Source organism: Procambarus clarkii, chromosome 37 (genome assembly GCF_040958095.1).
Source record: "Procambarus clarkii isolate CNS0578487 chromosome 37, FALCON_Pclarkii_2.0, whole genome shotgun sequence".
NCBI lineage: Eukaryota > Metazoa > Arthropoda > Malacostraca > Decapoda > Cambaridae > Procambarus > Procambarus clarkii.
In genome coordinates this window covers 26,619,281-26,644,369 of record NC_091186.1, presented here as the reverse complement: position 1 = coordinate 26,644,369, position 25,089 = coordinate 26,619,281, and the positions used below count along the sequence as shown (strand labels likewise).

Genomic DNA, 25,089 nt, shown 5'->3' with positions numbered 1-25,089 from the left:
CCTCAGCGAGAGGAGTACTGATCAACTGTTCCCTGTCCAAGCCGTAATGGAAAGAGCTTCCTTCGAGATCCTCCGTAGATATATCTTATGAAGCCTTAAGCTAAACAGATTCATAGGTTCTTAACATTCTATTTGTATAAAAGAGCTGAAATCTAAAGTAACTTTGCGCTTAAAAATTTCAAATCGGCTTTTCATTTTATGATCAACATTAAAGCTTTCCGAGCCATGTTTTTTTTTTTAGGTGTCCACATTAGCATTTATGAAAAGAAAGATGTATAATAAATTTTAATAAAGTATATTAGAAATCTACTTCAACCAAAGTCAGTCACTTAAAAAAGTTTAAAATTTTATAAAGGGCTGGAAGTTTCCAGCATCAAGTTCCGCATTCTAAAATACTGTCAATTAAAATTATTATTTTTTTCTCCCCTCGGGTCCCCATGGGCCCCAGGAAGTAAATATTACTTCATTTGGGAAGCCACCCTCGTGTCAGTAAAGGTCCACTACTGAACGGGAGCCAGGTAGTCACAAACGGGACAACGTTGCTCCTGGCTGAAGCAGATGTCTATTAGGTAGTCCGGCAAGAGCAGAAGCACTGGACACTTGCGCCACAGGTTGTAGTCCCGGGACAAGTCCCCAATCTAAGAAAATTATTGCAGCGACATTAGCAATAGTATCAAAAATCATTACGAAGTAGTCAAGACTAATATTGTTGGAAACCAAGAGGCATATTTAATGAGGCTTCGGAAAAACTATTACAGCCTACCAATACAGGTACGAATAGTGAAGAACCTCACCCTACAATTAGGACAAGTCCCTCGCCTAGGGAGGTGGGACAGTGGGATGGCGCGCCCCGCCCGTGGAGCCTCACGCCTGTGTACATGTCCAGAGCCAGGAGCAACGGGAGGGTTGGTGGTGTCTGTACAGAAGAAAAGAAAAAAAAAATTATGCATATAAAACATGTCTACAACAATTGTTAGTGTCAAAGTTTAAGATAATTGTCGTTAAAGTATCTGCCAAACTAATATAACGTGAAAATTTTTAACCTTTAAACATTTTTGGTAAATAACCAAAACAAAAGATAGAGCACATTTACCCCAAAAAACCTCAATACTTAAAATTTAAAAGTTATGAAACAATAAAATTCATAAAATCTTAACTACCACACATTAGTCAAAACATAAATCACAAACCTTGAACGTCGCTCATGGTTATTGCCGAAAACAACGTCTGCGTCAATAAGAAGGTACAGCCTGAGTAAGGAAGTAGAGTCCTCTGCCAGCTGCTGGCCAACTCCTGCCTCAAGTAACCTTGTGTGAAGCCTCGAGGCAGCCACCGAACCATTCCCATGTGATTCGTAAAGCAATAAATCAATCTTTGCTTATAATATCTTCATAATTATTGGATGCTTTTATCTGAAAATTATCTTACCTGGCCAAGAGTTCATATCACTTAAGATGTTCACCTAATAACACAGTATATACATTTGAAGAAATATATAAATGGGTTTTGGCTTTCGGTATGAAACACTCACAGTGAATCTTTAACCTGTTGTTTAAACCATCAGCAAAACCAAGCAAACTGGCCAAGTGCATTTACTTTTTACGAATCACTTGAGAATCGGTCGACATCTACTTCGAAGCTTCAGACGTTTACTTGGGGAAGAGCGGGTCAGGAGCTGACAGATGACCTGGTTGTGTTCTCGTGAGCGTGTTCGTCTTCTGATCCAGATATTAAGTATCTCAAAGTAACACTTGGGACAATGTGGGAGGAACACGAACGTTAGTTGTGCATTTTATTTGTTTTTCGTTGGTTATAGTTTCCATGTTTGCTGACGTTCGTTACTTAAGAATGTACGTGGTATTATATATAACTTTCAAAGTCCAGCTTTTTTGGAAATTTCAAGTCTTAATCTTCTTTGAATTTTTAAGCGTTAAGGTTAACCTTATTACGTTCACAATAAAGTGTAATTTATCAAAACCTGTTATTAGTGTTAGGATGGAAAAATATTTACGCCTGTATATTTATAGAAAGATTTTAATGTTGGTATCCGACCATTATTTTACAGTAGAAGAAATCCCTTCTGTAGCAGAACGCAGAGCTGCATATGGCCGTTGTAAGTATACGTTGCTAGTTTGTCTCTCCAATTTTACTCTCTTTACTTTTAACCTGTGAACTAATAAACCTTTTGACTTCCAGCAAAGGACTGCCAGCTTCTTTCTGGCGCTTTCCCAGATGCTAAACCCATTCAGCTAAAACCTCCAGTACAGGTTACCAGACCCCTCTATTACCGTCCTATTGGTGATGAACCCGTTAATGAATATGCAGGTGCACTTCTTCCTGATAACTACTCAAATGCTGAAGCCTACGTTTCTGCAAAAGATTTATACTCTGGTCGTCGTAATGCAGCTGGTGGAGCTATCTTGGCTGCTGTTGACTCTGATGCTGCTACTGCTGCCGCCTCCGCAGTCCCTAAGACGGGGACATGCCCTAATTGCAAGGCAAGGTTCTTCGCAAAGTTTCAACATTATTAATTCTAATACCTATACTGAAAATCCTTCTTGGTTATCTATTTAAGACGGTTCAAATTAAACAAAATTAAGCGTTATGGCAAAATTAAAACTTAATGACTTTGTCTTAATATCTCTTAATCTTTCTCTAGATAGGTAACGTGTCCCAGAGCTTCAACATGTGCGGGCTGCTGTCCCTGTGCTGGAAGCCTGAGAGATGTCGGGTGTGTGGCCACGTCATCTCCAGCGAAGAGTAGCCAGCGCTTAGACTAGCTACCTACCAAAACCCTGCGGAAGATGCCTTGTATACATAGGTTTACTTGGGGACCCACAGGGAGAAAAAACAAAATTGCGCAATTTTTTAATGGTGCCGAGGAACGCCTTGATTTGCTTGGCTCTTAGCCTAGCGGGTGGAGACGATCACAGCATGTTTGGACTTTTTTATTCATTTTTTTTAATACCTATCTATAGGTTTTAGGTTATGACTAAGACTTTGGTTGATTTTTTTTATTCTTTAGGCTGGACAGATTTCTGAAAGTACTATTAAATTTTTACTCTAACTTGGTTTTTTACTGATTCAAATGGTTGAAAGGTAACGAGAGTAAACTCCTGAAATTTTTTAGGGCAATTTTTATGAATTTAAATTATTTTATCGAATAAAATCTCAACATAAAGTGTATAACAGAGCAGACCTTAACAGCCGTTTGGGTCTAACTCTGCCTGATGCAGTCGCCTTAGTCTCACAAATGTGCCTTCATCAGCCAGGTGTGAACAAGGGCAGGGGGTTGGAGGATGATAAAGCTCTTACCCCAATCTCTTGCTTCATGTGATGGTACAGAAATGTTAAGCTAATCTTTCTTGCCTCCAGTCAATTTCTAGTGCATGGAAAGTGTTTATTCCCCATTGTGCATCCATCTAGTCGTAGATGGTGGGGGGGGGGGGAATTGGGGTAAAGTTGAAAATTATGGTCGGACTATCGGATTGCTTTAGTCGGGTTAGTGATCCCCTCTAGACTGTTGCAGGGAAGTGAACAAAAATTATCTTGTTAGTGTGCAGTATTTTACCTGTAAGATTCTCTCCTCACCGAGGAAATCCTCTGGGTCTCTGGCTGTTGGAACCTGACCTTGTTTTTGCCACGTCTTGGATTTCTATACCACTCCTGTATCATTGACAGTGACCAGCGTCCCTGTGCAACCCTACTTATTTACTGAGTCTTAAAACCACCTGTACTACTTGGCCATGTCTTTCTATTTTAGCTTGCCAAAGTGAAATTTTTGATCGTACCATAAATGTTGATCATATGTACTACAACCTTTAGTGAACAAATTCCGTCCTAACCAGTCTCTTGTAAATTCCATTCAGTGCTGGCGAGGCCATGATTTGGTCCTCCAGACAGGTGGAATAATACCAGCATAGTCTCATTGTTCCATCCCATGTTATGCCAGGGGAGTAAGTGTGGGAAAAACCTGCGGGGATTGATATGAGAAGACTACCAGGGACTTTTACTGAACTAAAAAAAAAAATAGTTTGCAAATTAATTCAACTAAAATCTCTAGCTAGGGTTGTAAATCCTAGCTCCTCTTTTCCTAATGAGATTGTGGGCTGTAAGGGGCAGGTGGGGTGAATTAGTTGATAGGTTGATTGAAGATCCACAGTCCACCTGCCAACAGGTATCTCGCATCGGCATGTATCTTATTCTTGTATAAGATTTAATAAATTCAGTTATGACTGAACACTGGCTCTGTTTAAATCAGATTTAAACATGTACAGATTCTAGCCTAGCACCATAACTATTAACAACCAATATATTCTTGTACTATAAACAATTTAAATTATTAAAGTATAATAAATGACTAAATGTAGTCTAAGTACTGTTACTAAGTACAAGAAATTATATTCAATTAAATGAACTTAAGTTACGAATTGCTTGCTTAGTTATTTTTTAACTTAATTTATATATTCAAGTATATATGCAATGTATTCAATTTATGATTAGGGAGTCGGCTTGACAATCTCTTCCAACACCATGGACACTTATGAGGTCTTTTTTACTTATTGACAATCTTTTCTCACAATGGACACTCATGAGGTCTAGTGCTTGGATAAGATTCTACTGCTGCGCTACTATACTAATAAACTTACTGAGATATGAGGCGTTGCCTCGCTTTATAACCGACAGACACTTATAGAATATTAATGTCACACAAGCATACAATTGGCCAATTATATACCAAAATAACCTCAATATACTTCTCTGTTTGCCGGGTGCCTGTCTGACAGTGTGCCAAACTTCATAACTCTCTTGTCGCGAGCTTAGGCACGATATTTTATGCAACAGCATTGCTACATGATTTTTCTTTAACTGCTTTGTAGAAAAATGATAGTGGTGGAGACAAGTCACTGTGTGCTCCACTCTACACTTAGATATAAATATTCTATGGATTTCCCATGTAGATATATTGTCCAGGTACTCCCCCAGTTCTAGAGTATTCACTGGTGATAAAGATAATTAGATAAGATGTCCTGAGCTAAATAATGTTCGCTAAGGATCTATCACTGTTCACTTAATTGTAAACAAACGCAAAGTGCCTCGGGGTATGGTCGTGGGCGCTTCTTGTTCCCAAGATGCCCCTTCCTCCCCTTGAGAAGGGGTAGCTTTCAAAGAATATTGATTATTTTTACAGTTTAGACTTATAATCTTTAAATTTTATCTCAATCATAAGTAGTACTTGATAGTACCACTGATTCTTATTAAGGATTTGATTTATAAATCCCTGCTGGAAGCAATTAATGTTCCAATAGTTTTTTAATTAACAAATCCTTCTAAAAGCTTCTGGTTCCTTGAGAGATTATGCACAAATTCATGTAGGCATCTATAGGGCCCTATGGCGTACGTGATCCAAGTGGCATTGTCATCTAGGAATCAAGCTATATAATGAATATAATGATTCGGATTTGATTTTGATATATAGATATGATACATTTCTTAGATGATTATTAGATATGGTGGGTAAAAATTTCCCACACTAATATTGCCGGCTAATAAAGCCTCTTTTCAGGTCCATTGTTACAACTATTACCATACAAGTTACTTAAATGTCACAATAAAGATAACTTTAAATAACCATGCCATCCCGTTCTTTGTAATTCTTGCCAGTAAGGTGTTACTGGATTATGCAGGGGGCTTAGATTTTTTTTAATGCCTAACGTCCAAATAGCCGATCCTAAACTGAAAATGTATACCGAGGATACACCCCCCCCCCTAATATTTACTGTAGCAGGACAGTTCTTGCAGCATGTCTGCTCCTTAAACTTCAGAATCTGGAAATAAATCCCGACCCAGACTCTAGCTCAACCTCTGCAGCGACTTGTACTGTCCTGGAATAATTACTTCCCAGACAACTTCCCCTTTTCTTCGAGCTCCTCTGGTTACAGGAAAGATTGGGGGGGGGGGGGCGAAAGTCTGGACACTGATCATTTAGGCAGTTGTCCACCTTTGCTCCATCTCCATAAGGATGCCATCAAGATAAAAACACTAAGCGAGCCATACAAGGTTCGAATTAAATCGAAGGTTAATCTACCTTTAGGGACAAAGATACAATCGTTCTGAGAAGCCGACTATCGTATCTTCCTTTCGTCAAAGTTCCACAATGCAATTTGGACAAAGTTATTTGGGGTTTCATAAAGTGCCCACAAGTTAAGCTTGTTCCGAGTTTCCCACAGTCTTACCATGGGAGGAGGAAGGCTAAAAGGATTGGTTACCTTTAAGAGTGCCGTTACCTTAACCCTGACTGTAGGGTGTCATTCCTGACACCACTGGCATTCAGATTCCTACCCAGCTAGCCTGGGGGTCAGGCGGCAGATGTAGGTTTAGTCAGTGAAGACAACACCTGAAGACTTCAACCCATCTGAATAGGACAAATGGAGCACTAAGAAATTTAAAGAATGTACTTGCATGACAGGATGCAAGTTGAAGCCGTTACCATGTGAATAGGAGCTTAGGAAACTTTGCAAGTTAGACCCTCTATGCCAACAGTGTTTGAACAAGTGGACCTAGTGTACTTTCAAGAGACCTCTTACAGGTAAAGCGATGCGAGGGAACAGGAACTACCCGAGGGGTAATATTCAAAGCACAAGCCAAAAGTGTCAAATCATGCAAGGTCTGCAAAGGCAGTAACAATCCTGTATACAGTACGCCAGTTTCAACATTACAAGCACTTGGTAAGAGAAGCGAAGAGGCACTAGAGCAGAGGCGTATCCCAGTATGGTACTTTTAAACAATTTAGAATCAAATTTACCGAGTGGAAAGTTTAAGGGAAAAGTTAATGATAAATGTAAGCCGAATTAGTCCTTACTAGGGAGCGCTTGCCATCAAATACACGAACGGGGTAAAGTATAGTGAAATTAGTGGAGCTTCGTAATGCGGCACTTCCGCACGACCTTATTACGTTCGACCAAAAGGATGCGCACACAAGGTCCCGTGTGAAGCTACCTGGATGGTTGCAATTTGAAAATTACTAGCAACTCCTTAAAAGTAATTATCAAGAATGCACCAAACCAGGAAGGTTATGTAGCACCATCAAATGTGCAGAATAATCCGAGGGCGATAAATATCACGAAGGATAGCAACTCCTTAAAGACGGTTTTATAGGTTGAACCCCCACCCCCTCCCCCAGCAACAGTATAGGATTCCTCAATGCGAGGAGTACCGATAAATTATTCAATGCCTAAGCCGTAATGGAAGGAGCTTCCTTAGAGATCCTCCTTAGAGATCCTCCGTAGATATCCGTTATGAAACTTTAATCCAAAAGGATTCATAGCTTGTAAACATTCCATTTGTATTTAAGGCCCGAAATCTAGAGAAACTTTGTACTTTACTTTCAAATAAACTTATATATGATCAACATTAAGCTCTTCGCCTCATGTTTTTAGGTGTTCGCATTAGCGTTCGGGAAAATAAATGCAAGATAAATTTTAATAGAGTATATTAGAAATCCACTTCGACCAAAATAAGTCACTTAAAAAGATTAAAAATTTTGTGAAGGGCTGGTAATTTCCAGCATTAAGTCCCGCATTCTAAAATACTGTCAATTAAAATTCATTTTATTTTTTTCGCCCCTCGGGTCCCTATGGGCCCCATGAAGTATATATTACTTCATTTGGGAAGCCACCCTCGGGTTAGTCTAGGTCCACTACTGAACGGGAGCCACGTATTCACATATGGGACAACGTTGCTCCTGGCTGAAGCAGCAGTCTAGCAGGCAGTCCGGCAAGAGCGGAAGAACCGAACACCTGCGCCACAGGTTGTAGTCCCGGGACAAGTCCCCAATCTAAAGAAAATTATTGCAGAGAGATTAGCAATAGTATATCAAATATATATCATTAGGAAGTAGTCAAGACTAATATTGTTAGAGACCAAAATGCATATTTAACGGGGTTTCGGTAAAAAAGTTACAGCCTACCATTTTAGGTATGCATAGTGAAGAACCTCACCTTACAACTAGGACATGTCCCTCTCCTAGGGAGGGAGTAGAGGGGGATAGATCGCCCCTCCCGTGGAGCCTCACGCCTTGGTACATGGCCAGAGTCAGGAGCAACGGGAGGGTCGGTGGCGTCTGTAGTGAAGAAATTACTTATAAAACATAGCTAAAGCCTTTTTTGCTGCAACCTTAGACAACAAGCGTTAGTTATAAAGTTAAAAATAATAGGTCAAATATCTCTGCCAAAATAGTACAACATGAAAATTGTTTATTTTAAAAACATTTTTGGTAAATAACCAAAAAATATTAAGCCCATTCACCCCATATAACCTTATCACTTAAAATTCAAAGTTATGAAAAAATAACTCATACTCTTAACTACCACACATTGATCAAAACATAAATCACAAACCTTGAACGTCGCTCATGGTTATTACCGAAAACAACGTCTGCGTCAACAAGAAGGTACAGCCTGAGTAAGGAAGTAGAGTGCTCTGCCAACTGCTGGTCGACTCCTGCCCCAAGTAACCTTGTGTGAAGCCTCGAGGCAGCCACCGAACCATTCCCATGTGATTCGTAAAGCAATAAAACAATTTTTGCTTATAATATCTTCATAATTATTGGATGCTTTCATCTGATAATTACCTTACCTGGCCAAGAGTTCATATCACTTAAGATGTTCACCTAATAACACAGACAGTATATACATTTGAAGAAATATATAAATGAGTTTTGGCTTTCGGTATGAAACACTCACAGTGAATCTTCAAACTGCCGTCAGCAAAACCAAGCAAACTACCCAAGTGCATTTACTTTTTACGAATCACTTGGAAGTCGTTCGACATCTACTTCGAAACTTCAGACGTTTACTTGGGGAACAGCCGGTCAGGAACTGACAGATGACCTGGTTGTGTTCTCGTGAGCGTGTTCGTCTTCTGTTCCGGATATTAATTTTCTCAGAGTAATACTTGGGATAATGTGGGAGGAACACGAACGTTAGTTGTGCATTTTATTTGTATTTCATTGGTTATAGTTTCTATGCTTGCTGACGTTAGTTACTTAAGAATGTACGTGGTATTATATATAACTTTCAGTCCAGCTTATTTGGACTTTTCAAGTCTTAATCTTTTTTTTGAATTTTTAAGCGTTAAGGTTAACTTTATTACGTTCACAAAGTGTAATTTATCAAAACCTGTTATTAGTGTTAGGATGGAAAAATATTTACGCCTGTATATTTATAGAAAGATTATAATGTTAGTATCCGACCATTATTTTACAGTAGAAGAAATCCCTTCTGTAGCAGAACGCAGAGCTGCATATGGCCGTTGTAAGTATACGTTGCTAGTTTGTCTCTCCAATTTTACTCTTTACTTTTAACCTGTGAACTAATAAACATTTTGACTTCCAGCAAAGGACTGCCAGCTTCTTTCTGGCGCTTTCCCAGATGCTAAACCCATTCAGCTAAAACCTCCAGTACAGGTTACCAGACCCCTCTATTACCGTCCTATTGGTGATGAACCCGTTAACGAATATGCAGGTGCACTTCTTCCTGATAACTACTCAAATGCTGAAGCCTACGTTTCTGCCAAAGATTTATACTCTGGTCGTCGTAATGCAGCTGGTGGAGCTATCTTGGCTGCTGTAGACTCTGATGCTGCTGCCACCGCCCCAGTTCCTAAGACGGGGACATGCCCGAATTGCAAGGCAAGGTTCTTAGCCAAGTTTAACATAATTAATTCTAATACTTCTACTGAAAATCCTTCTTGGATATCTATTTAAGCTAGTGTTCAAATTAAACAAATTTTAATTTTGCCATAATGCTAAATGACTGTCTTAATATCTTAATCTTTTTCTAGATAGGTAATGTGTCCCGGAGCTTCAACATGTGCGGGCTGCTGTCCCTGTGCTGGAAGCCTGAGAGATGTCGGGTGTGTGGCCACGTCATCACCAGCGAAGAGTAGCCAGCGCTTAGACTAGCTACCTACCAAAACCCTGCGGAAGATGCCTTGTATACATAGATATACATAGGTATACTTAGGGACCCACGGGGAGAAAAAACAAAATTGCGTAATTTTTTAATGGTGCCGAGGAACGCCTTGATTTGCTTGGCTCTTTTAGCCTAGCGGGTGGAGACAATAACAGCATGTTGGGATTTTTATTTTTTTAATGCCTATCTATAGGTTATGACTAAGACTTTAGTTGATTACTTTTATTTTTGTGGCTGGACAGATTTCTAAAAGTACCATTAAATTTTTACTCTAACCTGTCTTTTTTACTAATGTCATTGGTCGAAATGTACCTTGAGTTAACTCCTGAAATGTTTAGGGCAATTTTTGTCGAGGTTTCCTTCGATGAATGCATTTAAATCGATATTCTTTAGTGTTGAAACTCTGATAAAGGTTATATAACAGAGCAGACCTTAATAGCCGTATGGGTCTGCCTGCTGCAGTCGCCCTAGTCTCTAATGGGCTTTCATCAGCCAGGTGTGAACAGGGGAGGAAGCAAGAGACTGGGGGCCAAGAGGTTTATGCTCAATGTGATGGTACAAAAGTGTTAAGCCGATTTTTCTTGCAAGGAAACTATTCCCCAATGTGCATCCCTCTAGTCGTAGATGGGGGAGGCGGGGAGGGACTGGGTAAGTTGAAAATTATGGTCGGACTATCTGATGGCTTTAGAGGGATCACTAACCCGACTAGACTGTTGCAGGGCAGTGAAAAATTTGGCTGGTTAGTGTGCAGCATTTTACCTGGAAGATAGTCTCACCGAGGCAGTCTTCTCTTCTGATGCTCTGGCTGTTGGAACCTGACCTTGTATTTTTGTACCACTCTTGTATCCTTGACAGTGGATGTTGTCCCACTGTGGTAACCAGCGTCCCTGTGCCACTCCTTACTTACCGAGTCTTAACCTTCTGAGCTTCTTTACCGTGTCCTATTTTAGCTTGCTAAAGTCAAATTTTTCATCGTACCATAAATGTTTACTAAGGAATGTTGCAGTACATATGATAAACACATTCAGTCCTAACCAGTCTCCTGTAGATTCCATCCAGTTTTGGCGAGGCCATGGTTTGGTCCTCCAGACAGGTGGAATAATACCAGTATAGTCTCATTGTTCCATACTATGTTTCGCCAGGACGCTAAAATTGCCGGGCAATAAAGCTACTTTACACAAAGATCACACTAACGTGATGCATCAAGTAAAGCCACTTCTCGGGTCCATTGTTTCCTTTATTACTATGACTTAAATGTCACGGTAAAGAACTAAATAACCATGCCAGCGTCCTTTAATTCTTGCCAGTAAGGTGTTACTGGATTAAGCAGGGGCTTATTTATTTTTTTAATGCCTAAAGTCTGAAGAGACCCCCTAATGTTTACTCCAGCAGGACAGTTCTTGCAGCATGTCTGCTCCTTAAACTTCAGAACCTGGAAATAATTCTGGACCCAGACTCAAGTTCAACCTCTGCAGTGACTTCTTCTGTCCTGGATTAATTACTTCCCAGACTACTTCCCCTTTCCTGTGAGCTCCTCTGGTTACAGGAGATAGGGAGGGGGGGGGGCTGACGGTCTGGACACTGACCGTTGAAGGAAAGGTGGACAACTGCCTCATCTCCATAAGGGTGCCATTAAGAAAAGCACAAAGCGAGCGATAAAAGGTTCGAATTCTATCAAAGGATAATTTACCTTTAGGGACTTGGATACAATCGTCTTGAGAAGCAGACTATCTTACCTTGCTTTCGTCAAAGTTCCACGATTAAGTGCTATAATGCAATTTTGTCCAAAGGTTATGGCGGGGTTTCAAAGTGCCCACGAGTTGAGCTTTACCGAGTTTCACCACAGTCTTACCATGGGAGGAGGAAGGCTAAAGGAATAGGTTACCTTTCAGTGCCGTTACCTTAACCCTGACTGCCAGATGTCAGGAATGACATTCCTATATTCAGATTACTACCCAGTTAGCCTGGGGGTCAGGCGGCAGATACAGGTTTGGTCAGTGAAGAAAACGCCTGAAGACTTCAACCATTTGTCCTAAAGAGAAAGTAGTTGCATGACAGGATGCAAGTTAAAGCTGTTACCATGTGAATAAGCTGACAAACCATTGCAAGTTCCACCCTCTATGGTGACAGGGTTTGAGCAAGAAGACCAAGTGAACCTAGAGTGAATCTTTCAAGAGACCTCTTACAGGTAATGCGACGAAAGGGAACAGGAACTACCCCCTCGTAATCTTCAAAGCATGACAAGCTAGATTTTGCAGAAATCATGAGCTCCGCAAAGGCAGTAACAATCCTATAGACAGTACGCCAGTTTCAACGTTTCAAGCAATTGGTAGGAGACAAGCGAAGAGGCACTAGCAGAGGCGTATCTCAGTATGGTACTTTTACAAAAATCTAGAATTAATAAACTTCCCTTAAAATGTAAATTTACCGAGTGGAAAAAGTTGATAAATGAAGGCCGAATTAATGCTTACTAGGGAGCGCTTGCCATCAGATACACGAACGGGGTAGACTATAGTGTAATTAGTGCAGCCTAGTAATGCGGAACTTCCGCATGACGTCGCACGAGCTTATTACGTTCGACCAAAAGGATGCGCACACAAGGTCCCGTGTGAAGCTACCTGGATGGTTGCAATTTGAAAATTACTAGCAACTCCTTAAAGTAAGTAATTATAAAAAAAAGGCACCAAACCGGGAAGGCTATGTAGCACCATCAATTGTGCAGAATAATCTCAGAGCGCTAAATATCACGAAGGATAGCAAATCCTTAAAGACTGGTTTTACTGGCCGCCACCCCCCCCCCCCCCAGCAGCAGGATAGGATAGGATTCTTCAGTGCGGGGAGTACTGATCAACTGTTCTCTGTCAAAGCCGTAATGGAAAGAGCTTCCTTAGAGATCCTCCGTAGACATTTGATATGAAACCTTAACTAATAGATTCATAGGTTCTTTGCATTCCATTTGTATTAAAGGGCCGAAATCTAGAGATACTTAAATTTCAAATAAACTTTTCATTATATTATAAACATTAAAGCTTTGAGCCATGCTTTTAGGTGTTCGCATTAGCGTTCGGGAATAGAAAAAAATGCATGATAAATTTTAATAAAGTATATTAGAAATCCACTTACACCAAAATAAGTCTAAAAAGTTTAAAAATTTTGTCAAGGGCTGGTAGTATCCAGCATTAAATTTCGCATTCTAAAATACTGTCAATTAAAATTCATTTTATTTTTTTCTCCCCTCGGGTCCCTATGGGCCCCATGAAGTAAATATTACTTCATTTGGGAAGCCACCCTCGGGTCAGTCAAGGTCCACTACTGAACGGGAGCCACGTATTCACATACGGGACAGCGTTGCTCCTGGCTGAAGCAGCAGTCTAGCAGGCAGTCCGGCAAGAGCAGAAGAACCGAACACCTACGCCACAGGTTGTAGTCCCGGGACAAGTCCCCAACCTAAGGAAATTATTGCAGCGAGATTAGGAACAGTATATAAAAAATCTTTAGGTAGTAGTAAAGACTAATATTGTTGAAAACCAGAAGGCATATTTAACGAGGCTTCGGAAAAAACCTTCATAGCCTACCATTACAGGTAGGCATAGTGAAGAATCTCACCTTACAACTAGGACAAGTCCCTCTCTTAGGGAGGTGGTAGAGGGGGATGGAGTGCCCCTCCCTTTGAGTCTCACGCCTCGGTACATGGCCAGAGCCAGGAGCAGCGGGAGGGTTGGTGGTGGCGTCTATAGAAAAAGATTAAGCGTATGAAACATGGCTACAACCTTTGATAAACAGTGATAAAGTTAATAGGTCCTAAAGCATTACTGCCAAACTAGTATAATGTTAAAAATTTTTAACTTCAAAAGTTTTTTGGCAAGGAACCAAAACAAAAGAGTAAACACATTTACCCCATAAAACCTTAACACTTAAAAAAAATTTAAGTTTGAAAATTTACAAATTTGTAAACTTTTATCTACCACACATTAGTCAAAACATAAATCACAAACCTTGAACGTCGCTCATGGTTATTGCCGAAAACGACGTCTGCGTCAATAAGAAGGTACAGCCTGAGTAAGGAAGTAGAGTGCTCTGCCAACTGCTGGTCGACTCCTGCCCCAAGTAACCTTGTGTGAAGCCTCGAGGCAGCCACCGAACCATTCCCATGTGATTCGTAAAGCAATAAATCAATCTTTGCTTATAATATCTTCATAATTATTGGATGCTTTCATCTGATAATTATCGTACCTGGCCCCGAGTTCATACATATCATGATGTTCACTTAATAATATAGGCAGTATATTCATTTGATGAAAAATATATCTGTGGTTTGGCTTTCAGTATGAAACTCTCAGAGAATCTTTAAACTGCAGTCAACAAAACGAGCCAACTGCCCAAGTGTATTAACTGTTTTACGAATCATTCGGGAATGTTGTTGTTATAGATTCAGCTACTCGGAACAAGTTCCGAGTAGCACGGGCTTTGGTGGGCCCGTAGTGAGCTTACCTGGCACAGGAGCTGGCCATTTGGGAATGGTTGCACGGCTTCTTTTGTTGCCGGACCCCTCACCAGGAGAGAGACGCTTGCCCAAACTGTAGGGGTAAGCCTCCTGGTTATCTTATTCTTAAAGTTATGCCGCACTTTCAAATGCAAATCCCACAAATGTTTCTATTATTACAATTTGCAAATGTCTTTTTAAAGATTTACATTTTAAATAAAGTTTAAAAAGTTCTTTATCCACGTAAAAGTTAATTACCGTCATCGTATCCCTTGATGGATGACCTGACACGCGGATGTGACATGTGCCGTGTGCTGGCCCTGTGCAGGAGGCCAGAGATGAGGTGTCGTGTGCGGCTACGTGGCCTCCTAGGCCGGGCTGAGCCCCTGGTGGAGACCCGGAGGAGGTAACCCTCGGGGGGACCCTCAGGTTGCCGAAATATTCGAAATTTAATGATGTTAAGGAACGCTTTAAATTTAAAGCTTCAATTTTAGTCTATAGTATGAAGAAGATAACTGCGAACATCTCCCCATTTTAAATGCCTATTGCGAAAGTTCTTATGATTTTTTATCATATCTATAACCTCTATAACCTTCTTATAAAGGTTCCTATGATTTTTTTTAGACTTTAGTTTCCAATACTTTTAATCTACAAGCTTGGTAGTTCCCAACTGAACCATTAAATTTTATTGAATAACTTCGTAAACTGTTTCAGTAAACAAAACTGTTTCCAGTTTGGATTCTCATACAAAAATATAAGATTTTTTATACAATTGTTTAGCAGCATTGTACTAAATTTTGCGTAGAAGGTGTCAGTAAAACTGCAGTAAATGTTGTACGTATATTATCAAATCTATACATAACGGACCCATATTGTTTACATCTTAAAATCTAAAGCGTAAAAAAAAAAACCTTTTAGGAATAATTGTAAAGATTGTGCGTGTCTTGGAACCCAACCGAGACCGCGTGGTGCTGACGGGGACCTTCAAGGATATCCTGGATGTATTGCATCCCTTAATCCTTGTTCCTTCATCCTTGTCATATAAGATTCAGTCCAGAATAACGTGGGTATTAACATTACATACCCATACATAGGGAGTCGAGCGGACAGCACGCTGGACTTGTGATCCTGTGGTCCTGGGCTCGGTCCCAGGCGCCGGCGAAAAACAATGGGCAGAGTTTCTTTCACCCTATGCCCCTGTTACCTAGCAGTAAAATAGGTACCTGGGTGTTAGTCAGCTGTCACGGGCTGCTTCCTGGGGGTGGAGGCCTGGTCGAGGACCGGGCCGCGGGGACACTAAAGCCCCGAAATCATCTCAAGATAACCTCAAGATGCTATTGTGGATTTCATTATATAATATACATAAATAACGATATACAAGAGGTGCAGTATATTACATGCAGGAGGCGATGTGCTTCTGAAAGCTACAAATGTTGTAGCATACAAACTATATATATATATATATATATTGAAGTATATACGATCATTATGGATTTGTACTAGAAATATATAACTTTTAAAATATTTTACAAATGTTTCACATCTTACACTGCTAGTGGCAATTCACGGGATTTGGTAACTTGCTTTTGACAATAACAAGCGGCAAATACCCTACCAACCACTGTATAAATATTTATTATATATATATACATTTGATGTGGTGCCAGGGTCGACCCAAACAAATACTACACTATAAGTGTTGGGAGCCCTAGAATGCAAATCTGCCTCATTTTCATCAGGTCCATGCAACGGGGCCGACCCCGACCACTTAGAAAATATCCAAATACCCTCATCCGTCACCCAGAAAGGTTTAGTTAGATTTAGCGGAAACCCGTGGCTCTGTGTTCTCCACAAGTTTGACCATGGATACTGATGTGTGGTGGACCCCAAAGTGTGCCATTAAAGTGTTGGGCTCCCCAGATTGTACATCTCTCATCAGAACACGCGGTTTGGCACGTCTTCAAGGGCCGCATGATGGTCAACCCCGATGCCCTTCTAGAGGGAGCATGGGTACTGACCCTGACCCCCAATATGACCGTCCCCAACACCCACCAGTCACCCTGCAATATTAGGCGAAGCTTGACCACCAAGTATCCCCTCTCCAACCTTGGACAGACATCCTCATTTAGAGAAATTATTCCACGCTGATGTGAAATATAAAACACATAATTGAATTAATTATCAAAAGAAGGCTCCAAGCCGGGGAGACTATGTAGTATCACATAACTGAAGAAGTGTGTAGTGAAGACGTGTCGACCAGTAGCGCCGCGAGGGTCTCAGGAGCATGGGTTACAGAACCAGCAGATGGAGGACTTCATTAATGTAACTCCCCCCTCCCCCGTGTAAGCTGGGTACCCGCAGGGATGTCAAAGGTCGCTGGGGTGGGGTGGGGAGGATGGCATGCAGACGGGAATTGACAAAATTGTCACAGGTAACTAGACAACATGTAGGTGTTGTGGACGGAGTGCCGCCAGGAGTGCCACAGGTCGTCAGGCAGTGAGAATTGTTCAGCAAGAACACCCCCCAGCCGCGCCTCTCCTATTTGACTCCACAATACAATCCTAACTTAAGTCCCCTCGCATGACTATCATGTCTTGCCAGCAAGTCATGAATATAAGCTACTCTTTACTAAATATCTAACTAGCTAACTCTTCTCCGACTTAAGTAACTATCAAAAGAAGGCACCAAGCCGGGTTCTCCTACTCAAGCCAAGGAGCTCATGTGATGAGCACCGTGTACCTTCTTCCACTGACCTCTCCCCCTAGCACGAGGCGTCATGATGAATACTGGCACGCACTGGTGTGTGTGGCTGACCTCTCCACGTAATCAAACGTTGGTAAAGCAAATGTGTTGCCAAACAATAGATGCATAAATGACGAAGCTGATATCAATGCTTCTATATACGACAATATTATAAATTTTCCCGTTGGCCTTAATTATTTTCATCATATTTGATATCATTGTTTTCATTGTTCAGACTGGCTCTCTACCAGGACCGGTCAGGTTACCAGTACCTTCATCGCCACTGTAGTTTTAGTACTTCATGGGACCCGTTGTATTATGAGGTCGTTAACGGAATCCGCAAAGGAGGGGCAATAGGCCGCTCCTTCCTCCCGGGGGACACTGCTAGCTCCTAGTGTCAGGCCTACAACCTCAGTCACCTCTTATAGATCAGTTCTTAATAGTACAATTACAAAATAAGATGAGTGGGTGTAGCAGTGGGGCTGTGTAGTATCAGTTTAGTTATACAATATATCACAGAAGCTCACCTCAATGCACTTACACTTATTACACAAAAAGTACACCTAAAACTATCTCAGATTATACACTTGCACTCATTACACATGTCACACACTAAGACTTGCCAGTATATTACACAGTCACTCAATCCTAATTTAACACGAAGACTTAGTACACCTGATCCATATCCAAGACACTGACACACACACACTCATTAATCTATATAAATAAAAATGTAAATGTTCGCTTGCTCAAAATCGCTAGTCCCTCTCAAATACTTAGCAATTGGTTTTCTGCAGTTGCAACATTACAGCACATAATGCTTTAATGAACAACTGTAGCTCATCACTTAACTATTGATTACGTCTGCCATGAGGTAAAAGTCTAACAATTTAGTTAAAATCCAAAGATTTGGCATGGCTTCTCCATTACGCTCTACGCCTGTGATGTTACCAGCAATATCACTGAGCTCGGCCATCCTCTCTCTGATCAGGAGAAAAGTGGGAACTCTGGAAATTTTAAAACGAAGTCTCCCTCCCCCCGATGGAGTTATCAAAAACAGGCAGCACTAGAGCGACGAGGTTGGCACTGTGGGGACGAGGCTGGCACTGTGGGGACGAGGCTGGCACTGTGGGGGACGAGGCTGGCACTGTGTGGGACGAGGCTGGCACTGTATGACGAGGCTGGCACTGTATGACGAGGCAGGCACTGTGGGGGACGAGGCTGGCACTGTGGGGACGAGGCTGGCACTGTATGACGAGGCAGGCACTGTGGGGGACGAGGCTAGCACTGTGGGGGACGAGGCTGGCACTGTATGACGAGGCAGGCACTGTGGGGGACGAGGCTGGCACTGTATGACGAGGCTGGCACTGTGGGGGACGAGGCTGGCACTGTGTGGGACGAGGCTGGCACTGTGGGGGACGAGGCTAGCACTGTGGGGGACGAGGCTGGCACTGTATGACGAGGCAGGCACTGTGGGGGACGAGGCTAGCACTGTGGGGGACGAGGCTGGCACTGTATGACGAGGCAGGCACTGTGGGGGACGAGGCTGGCACTGTATGACGAGGCTGGCACTGTGGGGGACGAGGCTGGCACTGTGTGGGACGAGGCTGGCACTGTGGGGGACGAGGCTGGCACTGTATGGGACGAGGCTGGCACTGTGTGGGACGAGGCTGGCACTGTATGACGAGGCAGGCACTGTATGACGAGGCTGGCACTGTGGGGGACGAGGCTGGCACTGTGTGGGACGAGGCTGGCACTGTGTGGGACGAGGCTGGCACTGTATGGGACGAGGCTGGCACTGGGGGACGAGGCTGGCACTGTGGGACGAGGCTGGCACTGGGGGACGAGGCCAGCACTGTATGACGAGGCTGACACTGTCTGGGACGAGGCTGGCACTGGGGGACGAGGCTGACACTGTCTGGGACGAGGCTGGCACTGTGTTAGACGAGGCTAGCACTGTATGACGAGGCTGGCACTGTATGACGAGGCTAGCACTGTGGGGGACGACCGTGCAGCAGACACCAGCAGCAGCAGACACATCTACGACTAGGTGATCCTCCAGCGCATGAGCGCGGCGTCAGTGCCTCCTATGGTGTACAGGTAGTTGTCGGTGTGGGAGAACCTCACCGACGACACGTACGAGGTGTACACCTTGTACTCCTGGTAGCCAGCTTTCGTGCTGAGCACCGGGTACCTGGCGATGAAACCACAGGTAATTATAAATCACAGAAACATACGCATAAGGGTACATAAGTATTTGTAATCAGAGGCACGTGATGATAAGGGTACACATATAGTTACAGTTATACATACCTCGGGATAAATGGACACATAACTGTATTCAGATACAAGCGGCTGTAAGGAGACATGATATGACTTTGTAGCCAACTGAAACTGACGACTGGGAGGACACTAATGATTGATCACAGGTGTCACAAATGTCAAGGAAGATGGCGAGTTAAGGCAAGCTGCCTCCCCCTACATGTATCAGTCTGGGAAAGGAATGGCGGCTTTCACACCGCAGTCTACACTACTGGAACTTACATAGTGATCCACCACAGTATAGAGAAAAGACCTATCAGGATACAGCGTTAAGCCAGTACGACTATTTAGCACTTGGAAGGGGTCAGGATAAGGATTAGGGATGGGACGGGGAAGAAAAGAATGGTGCACAATCACTTGAACGGTCATGGATTGAACACCGACCTGCATGAAGCGAGACCGTCGTTCTACCGTCTATCCCAAGTGGTTGGGCGGACCTCAGTATAGTAACTGCCCTGGCAGGGACTAGCGTAGTGTCGTCAACGCCTATAAGCTTCCCGCGCTCTCTCACACGGGTTGACCAGGATGTAGTAGAGAAAGGCAGGTAGGTCCTAGTCACTAACGAATACTATAACGGATATATATCGAGGATATTAAAAAATATGGTGAACTTTCATGCTACCTCTGAATAAATGGTCAACACTACAGTATTTGTAGCACCTATTAGACTATTCTACACGAACTTCTTTTCCACCGCTCACAAAGTGGAGGAATGAGTCGTGAAATACATTATTGATACAAATGTGTCCCCCCCCCTCCCCTCTAACGCCTCCAAGTGGATGATAGCGTTGACACTCTACTACAAGAACAAGAAGACCTCCAACTTCCTCATGAAAACTCTCCCGACACCAAGCGGGAAGCCTTGAAAGAGACACATGTTTATGCATTCACGTATTCACTTGCGGACTGTCAGCCCCAACGATCTCAATATTCACACAACCAGTGGAGTGAATACAACTGCTTTCACTCCACTTCTGCCTTTGAAAAAGATGACAGGATCAACGAAGCAAAAATAAACTTATAAAACACCTGAGCCTGAAACACCTGAACCTGATACGCCTTAGCACGATACACGTGAGCATGATATACCCGAATATGCTACACGTAAGCATGATATAATAAGAGGCAGGGGTTATACCTATAGAGACATTTGTTCATACCTGTAGAGCTTGATGTAGCCGTCAGAGTCTCCGACAGCCAGAACGTCCCCCCGGGGGCCACGGTCCACTGTGACCTGGGTAGCTGCCTCCTTACTCCCGCTCCATATACCTGTGGACACACCCTACGTCAGTAGTGCTCGCCCTCTAGGTAAGAATGTATTCAAGGAAAGCAAATAATTTGGTGGACAGTAGCATCCTAGTTATTGGCCTACAGTTATTGGTCTACTATCATTACGGATCTTTAATTATGAGAAGCACAATTCTATGAACAGTGTTATGAGACTATTAGTATTAGTACCCGTCTCATCTGTTGTGTACATCAGTATCAAACTATTACATGCTGTCATTTCTAGCTGGTCAACAGCGTGACTCACTAGTGTGGTCTCATTAGGCGCTGGACTTATGAGGAAGTACCGAGTAAAGACTAGGTGACAGTAAGACACAGAGAGTCTTACCAGTACCAAGTGAGGACAGGTAAAGACACAGAGGGTCTTACCGTGCACCATGAAGCCCAGGGGACAGGTCTGCGTCGCCCACGTCTCGTTCCGTACCTCCTGGGTGTTCTTGACCCTGGTCAGCTCAGCCAGGCTCCCTGCTCGTCCACCCAGCGTCACCACAGTAGCCTCCAGGCGGAGGCATCGGAGGGCGTGGAGGTACAACAGTTAGAATAGTGATGCAGGAGTTAGAATAGTGATGCAGGAGTTAGAATAGTGATGCAGGAGTTAGAATAGTGATGCAGATCCCTAAGCAATTTTGCAGTAGTTCCTAATGCTAGTGCCAATGCCATTTAGAGTCTCTGTACAATGATAATCAACTCTGGGTTAGTATTGTTATATGGAACAAAGATTTAATCATCAAGAGCAAATGCAACGTCAGCGGTGTTGGAGCGGACACCAGGAGCCGAACGTCCTGCTGGCCACAGAAGGGTAACAACAACAACACACACACACACACACACAAAGACTCACAAAATATAACGTCGTATTCGGTGGAGACGCTCTGAAGATAGCGCCCCGAGGTACTCCAGTCGACCGCAGAGAGCGGCTGGGTGCCCGTCATCTTCCCGCAGCGGGTGTACACGAAGCCGTCCTTGGTGCTCCTGTACAGGTACACAGAGCCGTTCTGCGACCCCACCGCCAGCAGCTCCCCGCCTGCACACACACACAACACCTTACTCCTTCCACCCACTAGAGGCTACACTATATTAAATATTATTTACCCTCGACTGGAATCGTCAGTTTTATTGCAACTTTCTCTACAGTGCGAGAAATAGCCTTAAGAATAACTATATATTAATGATCTATTCCTGCTTATAGTTTCCTTTCCATATTAAAATAGAGTGAAATGAACTCCTCATTGTCGAAAATATTAAAAATATTAAATATTAAACATTAATATTATTACTACAAATACAAATAACAATGATAAAATAATAACAATAAACTATAGTAATATTATATCAATGATAAAAACAGATGGCGTCATTAGGAGGAATCGAACCAGCACCATAGGTACTTCCAAGCACACGCCTTAAACCACTGGACCACGATAAGTACTGTAACCTGGGATTCAACTGAATCCACAATGGGTCGTGATACCATATAAAGGTTTTACACAGTACCCGCGTGCACTGGTGTGGTAAAGGAGTGCTTCCCTCCTACGCTCAGGGTGCAGGTTCGAATCCTCCAAATGGCTCCAACTGCTTCTCTCATTGATACATGGCGTTAATGTGATTGTGCAATATTATTATTATTATTATTAAGGTAGAAGGAGAGCTGGGGTTACTGACCAGGGTTGTACGCCAGACAGGATATCGGGGAGCCACAGACCCGGAGGGTGGTGACGTGCTGGCCAGTGAGACCGTTCACCACCACCAAGTGACCGTCGATGGTGCCTGCTGATATCCTGGTGCCCTGGGGATGCACCGCCACGCTCACACACTCGCTCTGGGCCTGCGGTCACACACATACACATGAACAACAGTGTAGGTACATACAAGTGTTGGAAAATATGTTTGCAAGTTATTCACCTTACAGAATTTGATCAAATGTGATGCATTATAACAAGCGGGAGACGCCACATTGCTGCTTGCGTGTCCCTCTACTTAGACAGATAGACACACACACCTGAATGCGCCATTCCAGTTGGAAGTCTCTCCATTTAATGATGTTTTTGTCGTAGCCGGCGGTGGCGACGGTGCCATCCATGTGGTTCACTGCCAGCCCCCACAGCTGCTTGCTGTGTCCAAACACCACCTGTCGGCATGTATAATGACAACCCATGTCGGGAACTGGAATCATATACTCAGGCTAACTGAAGTCTACTCGTGTCCCCGTCCTTCCTCTAGGTCAACTACTGACCTTACCTAAGTTACAACCCACAACAGTCGACTAACTCCCAGGTGCCCATTTACTGCAAAGCGGACAGGAGCATCAAGTGTAGGGGAATATACCCAAACGTTTGGTACTGTCCTGGATACGAACCCGGGACCTTTTGTTTTTAAGCAGATCACACTAACCTCTACAGGTTAAATCACTACTTCCCCCAAGCAATACATGTGGATGACATATTTGGATGAATCACTAAATACCCGAAAGTACGATGAATAATATGCATGCAAGAAGTGGATGAATCACTATTTTCTCTCATGGAATACTGCTGGATGATGTACTAGCCCCCAGGAGTATATGAATGATGTACTTTGGTAAATCCCAACTTTCCCAGTTGGGATTTACCAAAGGATTGGGATTTTACCAGATATTTGTTGGTAATACAATTTTGGGGGGAATTTTACCAGATATTTCATCTGCTTGCCAATTGGCAAGCAGATGAAATATCTGGATGAACAAGGTACCTGGTTGAAGCGTCGTTGTAGGGAGCCCTCCAGGATCATGTTCTTGGTGGTCCCGACGTAGATGTTACCGTCGTGGTGGCCCGGCCGCTGAGGGTACAGGGTCCTGATGCCCCCTGCTTGATCCGGTAGCTGACGGCGGGGAGAGGAGGAAAGAAACACGTTATGTGTGGAGTCTTAAGGTGTGATAGGATTGGCTTGGTGTTGGCTAAAGGCTTGCCACCCCTCTGGAGGGTTATGAAGCCCCACTACAATACCTTACTGACTACACACCAAGTGTACTTTAGTCCAGAACATGAAGGCTAGAGTCAACTCAAAGTGTGGAAACACTGAGAAGTGAAGTATACCTCACTGGGTGTATACACCCTAAGATGTGCTAGAAGGAAGAAAGAAGTGTCAGGTAGGGGAGGGGGTATGAAATGACGAGGAGTGGATGTTTCTCTCAGGAATGGAGGAGTCTTCGATCTGGCATATCGATATATATCCACGTATCCGAGCTGGCCAAGAACCCACCTTTGTCTCTGTGATCTTCTCGAAGTCCTCCTCACAATCCCACGCGATGATCCTCCGGTCCTTGTCGCCGCCCGAGAGCACAGTTCCTTCGCTCAGTAGCTTAAGGCTGTTGATGGCGCTCTTGTGGGCCTGCGAGACGCGCAAAGAACACGATTAGATAAGGAAATAATCAAGGAAGAAGGCGGGAGAGGAAAGGTGAAGAAAAGACGAAGTGAAAACAGAGGATCGTGAAGGAGCAAGCGGCAGGTAGGAGAGCGAAAAAGACGCAGATAAGTAGAACATGGGTTCATAGAGAACCAAAATAAATAGAAAGTGGTACATAGACAGCAACAACAACAAACTGAAGATTAGTTTTATTTAATATCTGACCTGGAACTCTTTCTTGACGAAGTAGTCTCCTTCGGCGTCGACGCTCCAGACGGTGAGGACGCCCTCGTGATCCCCGGTGATGAGGTCGCCTGATGGAGTGAACTCCAGCGTAGTTATCGTCCTGCCAGAGCTCTCCTGCGGGCGCCACACGAGTTTCATGTCAAAATATGGCAACAAAGACTCGACATATATCACCAGCCACCATTAATGCAAGTCCCTTGGCCAACACCCATGTCCTGGCCTGCCCCCATGTCCCCGGTCTTCATCCAGACCTTCACCCACTTATTCGGCCTCTACTCATATCCTCGGCTTCTCTCTCTCGCCCACGAAGAGGAGTGATTTTTTGTATATGTTTTAGATAAAACTTTCCCGGTGCGATCTTGGCCTCCCCCGTAAACCTACTTACGGGGGCGGCCAATTGGCTTCCCCAGCACGTCCCTGTCCTCTCCAGCATGCCCCCGGCCTGCCCCAGCATGCCCCCTGGTCTCCCCCTGCACGTCCCCAGCCTCACCTGGACAAGGTCGGAGCGTATGAAGATGCCATCCTTCCTCCTGGCCCAGAGAGAGAGGATACCCCGTCCGTAGGTGACGATCAGATTGTTGTCGAACGGGTGGAAGGCGGCACCGAACACGTGGTCTTGGTGAGTCTGTAACACAACACCACATCACTGACGCG

The 25,089-nt window shown here is 43.4% G+C and overlaps 4 protein-coding genes across 15 annotated transcripts in view; 2 read left to right on the top strand and 2 right to left on the bottom strand.

The window, feature by feature from the left end:
• Nucleotides 1–272: 272 nt before the first annotated feature.
• Nucleotides 273–14,128, bottom strand: LOC123766006 (uncharacterized). Of its 5 annotated transcripts, none has more exons than XR_011230696.1 (3): nucleotides 13,970–14,044; nucleotides 795–916; nucleotides 273–638 (listed from the first exon to the last, which is right to left on the bottom strand). XR_011230696.1 is itself a non-coding variant. In XM_069337332.1 (3 exons), the coding sequence occupies exons 1-3, from the start codon at nucleotides 13,983–13,985 to the stop codon at nucleotides 7,700–7,702; spliced, it is 276 nt and encodes a 91-aa protein (XP_069193433.1). In that variant the 5' UTR covers nucleotides 13,986–14,051; the 3' UTR covers nucleotides 7,476–7,699. The 5 variants fall into 5 exon arrangements, 1 of the variants encoding a protein (XP_069193433.1); XR_011230695.1 differs by lacking the exon at nucleotides 13,970–14,044 and adding an exon at nucleotides 1,191–1,343; XR_011230693.1 differs by lacking the exons at nucleotides 273–638; nucleotides 795–916; nucleotides 13,970–14,044 and adding exons at nucleotides 7,476–7,837; nucleotides 8,001–8,122; nucleotides 8,400–8,558.
• LOC123765871 (uncharacterized) lies at nucleotides 708–3,067 on the top strand. Of its 5 annotated transcripts, none has more exons than XR_011230691.1 (4): nucleotides 708–771; nucleotides 2,066–2,113; nucleotides 2,197–2,498; nucleotides 2,660–3,067. XR_011230691.1 is itself a non-coding variant. In XM_069337329.1 (4 exons), exons 1-4 carry the CDS (start codon nucleotides 1,760–1,762, stop codon nucleotides 2,778–2,780), a joined length of 486 nt encoding a protein of 161 aa, XP_069193430.1. In that variant the 5' UTR covers nucleotides 1,624–1,759; the 3' UTR covers nucleotides 2,781–3,067. The 5 variants fall into 5 exon arrangements, 3 of the variants coding, with proteins under 3 accessions (XP_069193430.1, XP_045610661.2, XP_069193431.1); XM_069337329.1 differs by lacking the exon at nucleotides 708–771 and adding an exon at nucleotides 1,624–1,778 and having other exon boundaries at nucleotides 2,664–3,067; XM_045754705.2 differs by lacking the exon at nucleotides 708–771 and adding an exon at nucleotides 1,626–1,778.
• Nucleotides 8,837–10,249, top strand: LOC123765870 (uncharacterized). 3 transcript variants are annotated; one of them, XM_045754704.2, is made up of 4 exons: nucleotides 8,837–8,982; nucleotides 9,267–9,314; nucleotides 9,396–9,691; nucleotides 9,844–10,249. In XM_045754704.2, exons 1-4 carry the CDS (start codon nucleotides 8,964–8,966, stop codon nucleotides 9,946–9,948), a joined length of 468 nt encoding a protein of 155 aa, XP_045610660.2. In that variant the 5' UTR covers nucleotides 8,837–8,963; the 3' UTR covers nucleotides 9,949–10,249. The 3 variants fall into 3 exon arrangements, 2 of the variants coding, with proteins under 2 accessions (XP_045610660.2, XP_069193432.1); XM_069337331.1 differs by having other exon boundaries at nucleotides 8,949–8,982; nucleotides 9,270–9,314; XR_011230692.1 differs by having other exon boundaries at nucleotides 8,973–9,054.
• A 1,155-nt stretch (nucleotides 14,129–15,283) lies between the features above and the next one.
• DCX-EMAP (Doublecortin-domain-containing echinoderm-microtubule-associated protein) overlaps nucleotides 15,284–25,089 on the bottom strand; it is a 92,659-nt gene continuing 82,853 nt past the window's right edge. For both annotated transcript variants that reach the window (XM_069337328.1, XM_045754702.2), the window contains exons 15-24: nucleotides 24,926–25,060; nucleotides 24,415–24,549; nucleotides 24,046–24,174; nucleotides 23,536–23,664; nucleotides 22,808–22,936; nucleotides 22,471–22,633; nucleotides 21,650–21,832; nucleotides 21,178–21,273; nucleotides 20,682–20,790; nucleotides 15,284–19,393 (exon numbers count right to left, since the gene is read on the bottom strand). In XM_069337328.1, the coding sequence (XP_069193429.1) occupies nucleotides 19,246–19,393; nucleotides 20,682–20,790; nucleotides 21,178–21,273; nucleotides 21,650–21,832; nucleotides 22,471–22,633; nucleotides 22,808–22,936; nucleotides 23,536–23,664; nucleotides 24,046–24,174; nucleotides 24,415–24,549; nucleotides 24,926–25,060 (1,356 nt within the window). In that variant the 3' untranslated portion in view covers nucleotides 15,284–19,245. The remainder of the gene's footprint in view (nucleotides 19,394–20,681; nucleotides 20,791–21,177; nucleotides 21,274–21,649; nucleotides 21,833–22,470; nucleotides 22,634–22,807; nucleotides 22,937–23,535; nucleotides 23,665–24,045; nucleotides 24,175–24,414; nucleotides 24,550–24,925; nucleotides 25,061–25,089) is intronic.

Coding starts and splice junctions, on each gene's coding strand:
- LOC123766006 (XM_069337332.1), bottom strand. Junction 7,838..8,000: donor GGACATGTCCTAGTTGTAAG/GTGAGGTTCTTC, acceptor AATTTTCTTTAG/ATTGGGGACTTGTCCCGGGA.
- LOC123765871 (XM_069337329.1), top strand. Junction 2,114..2,196: donor CAGAGCTGCATATGGCCGTT/GTAAGTATACGT, acceptor TTTGACTTCCAG/CAAAGGACTGCCAGCTTCTT. Junction 2,499..2,663: donor GGACATGCCCTAATTGCAAG/GCAAGGTTCTTC, acceptor TTCTCTAGATAG/GTAACGTGTCCCAGAGCTTC.
- LOC123765870 (XM_045754704.2), top strand. Junction 9,315..9,395: donor CAGAGCTGCATATGGCCGTT/GTAAGTATACGT, acceptor TTTGACTTCCAG/CAAAGGACTGCCAGCTTCTT. Junction 9,692..9,843: donor GGACATGCCCGAATTGCAAG/GCAAGGTTCTTA, acceptor ATCTTTTTCTAG/ATAGGTAATGTGTCCCGGAG.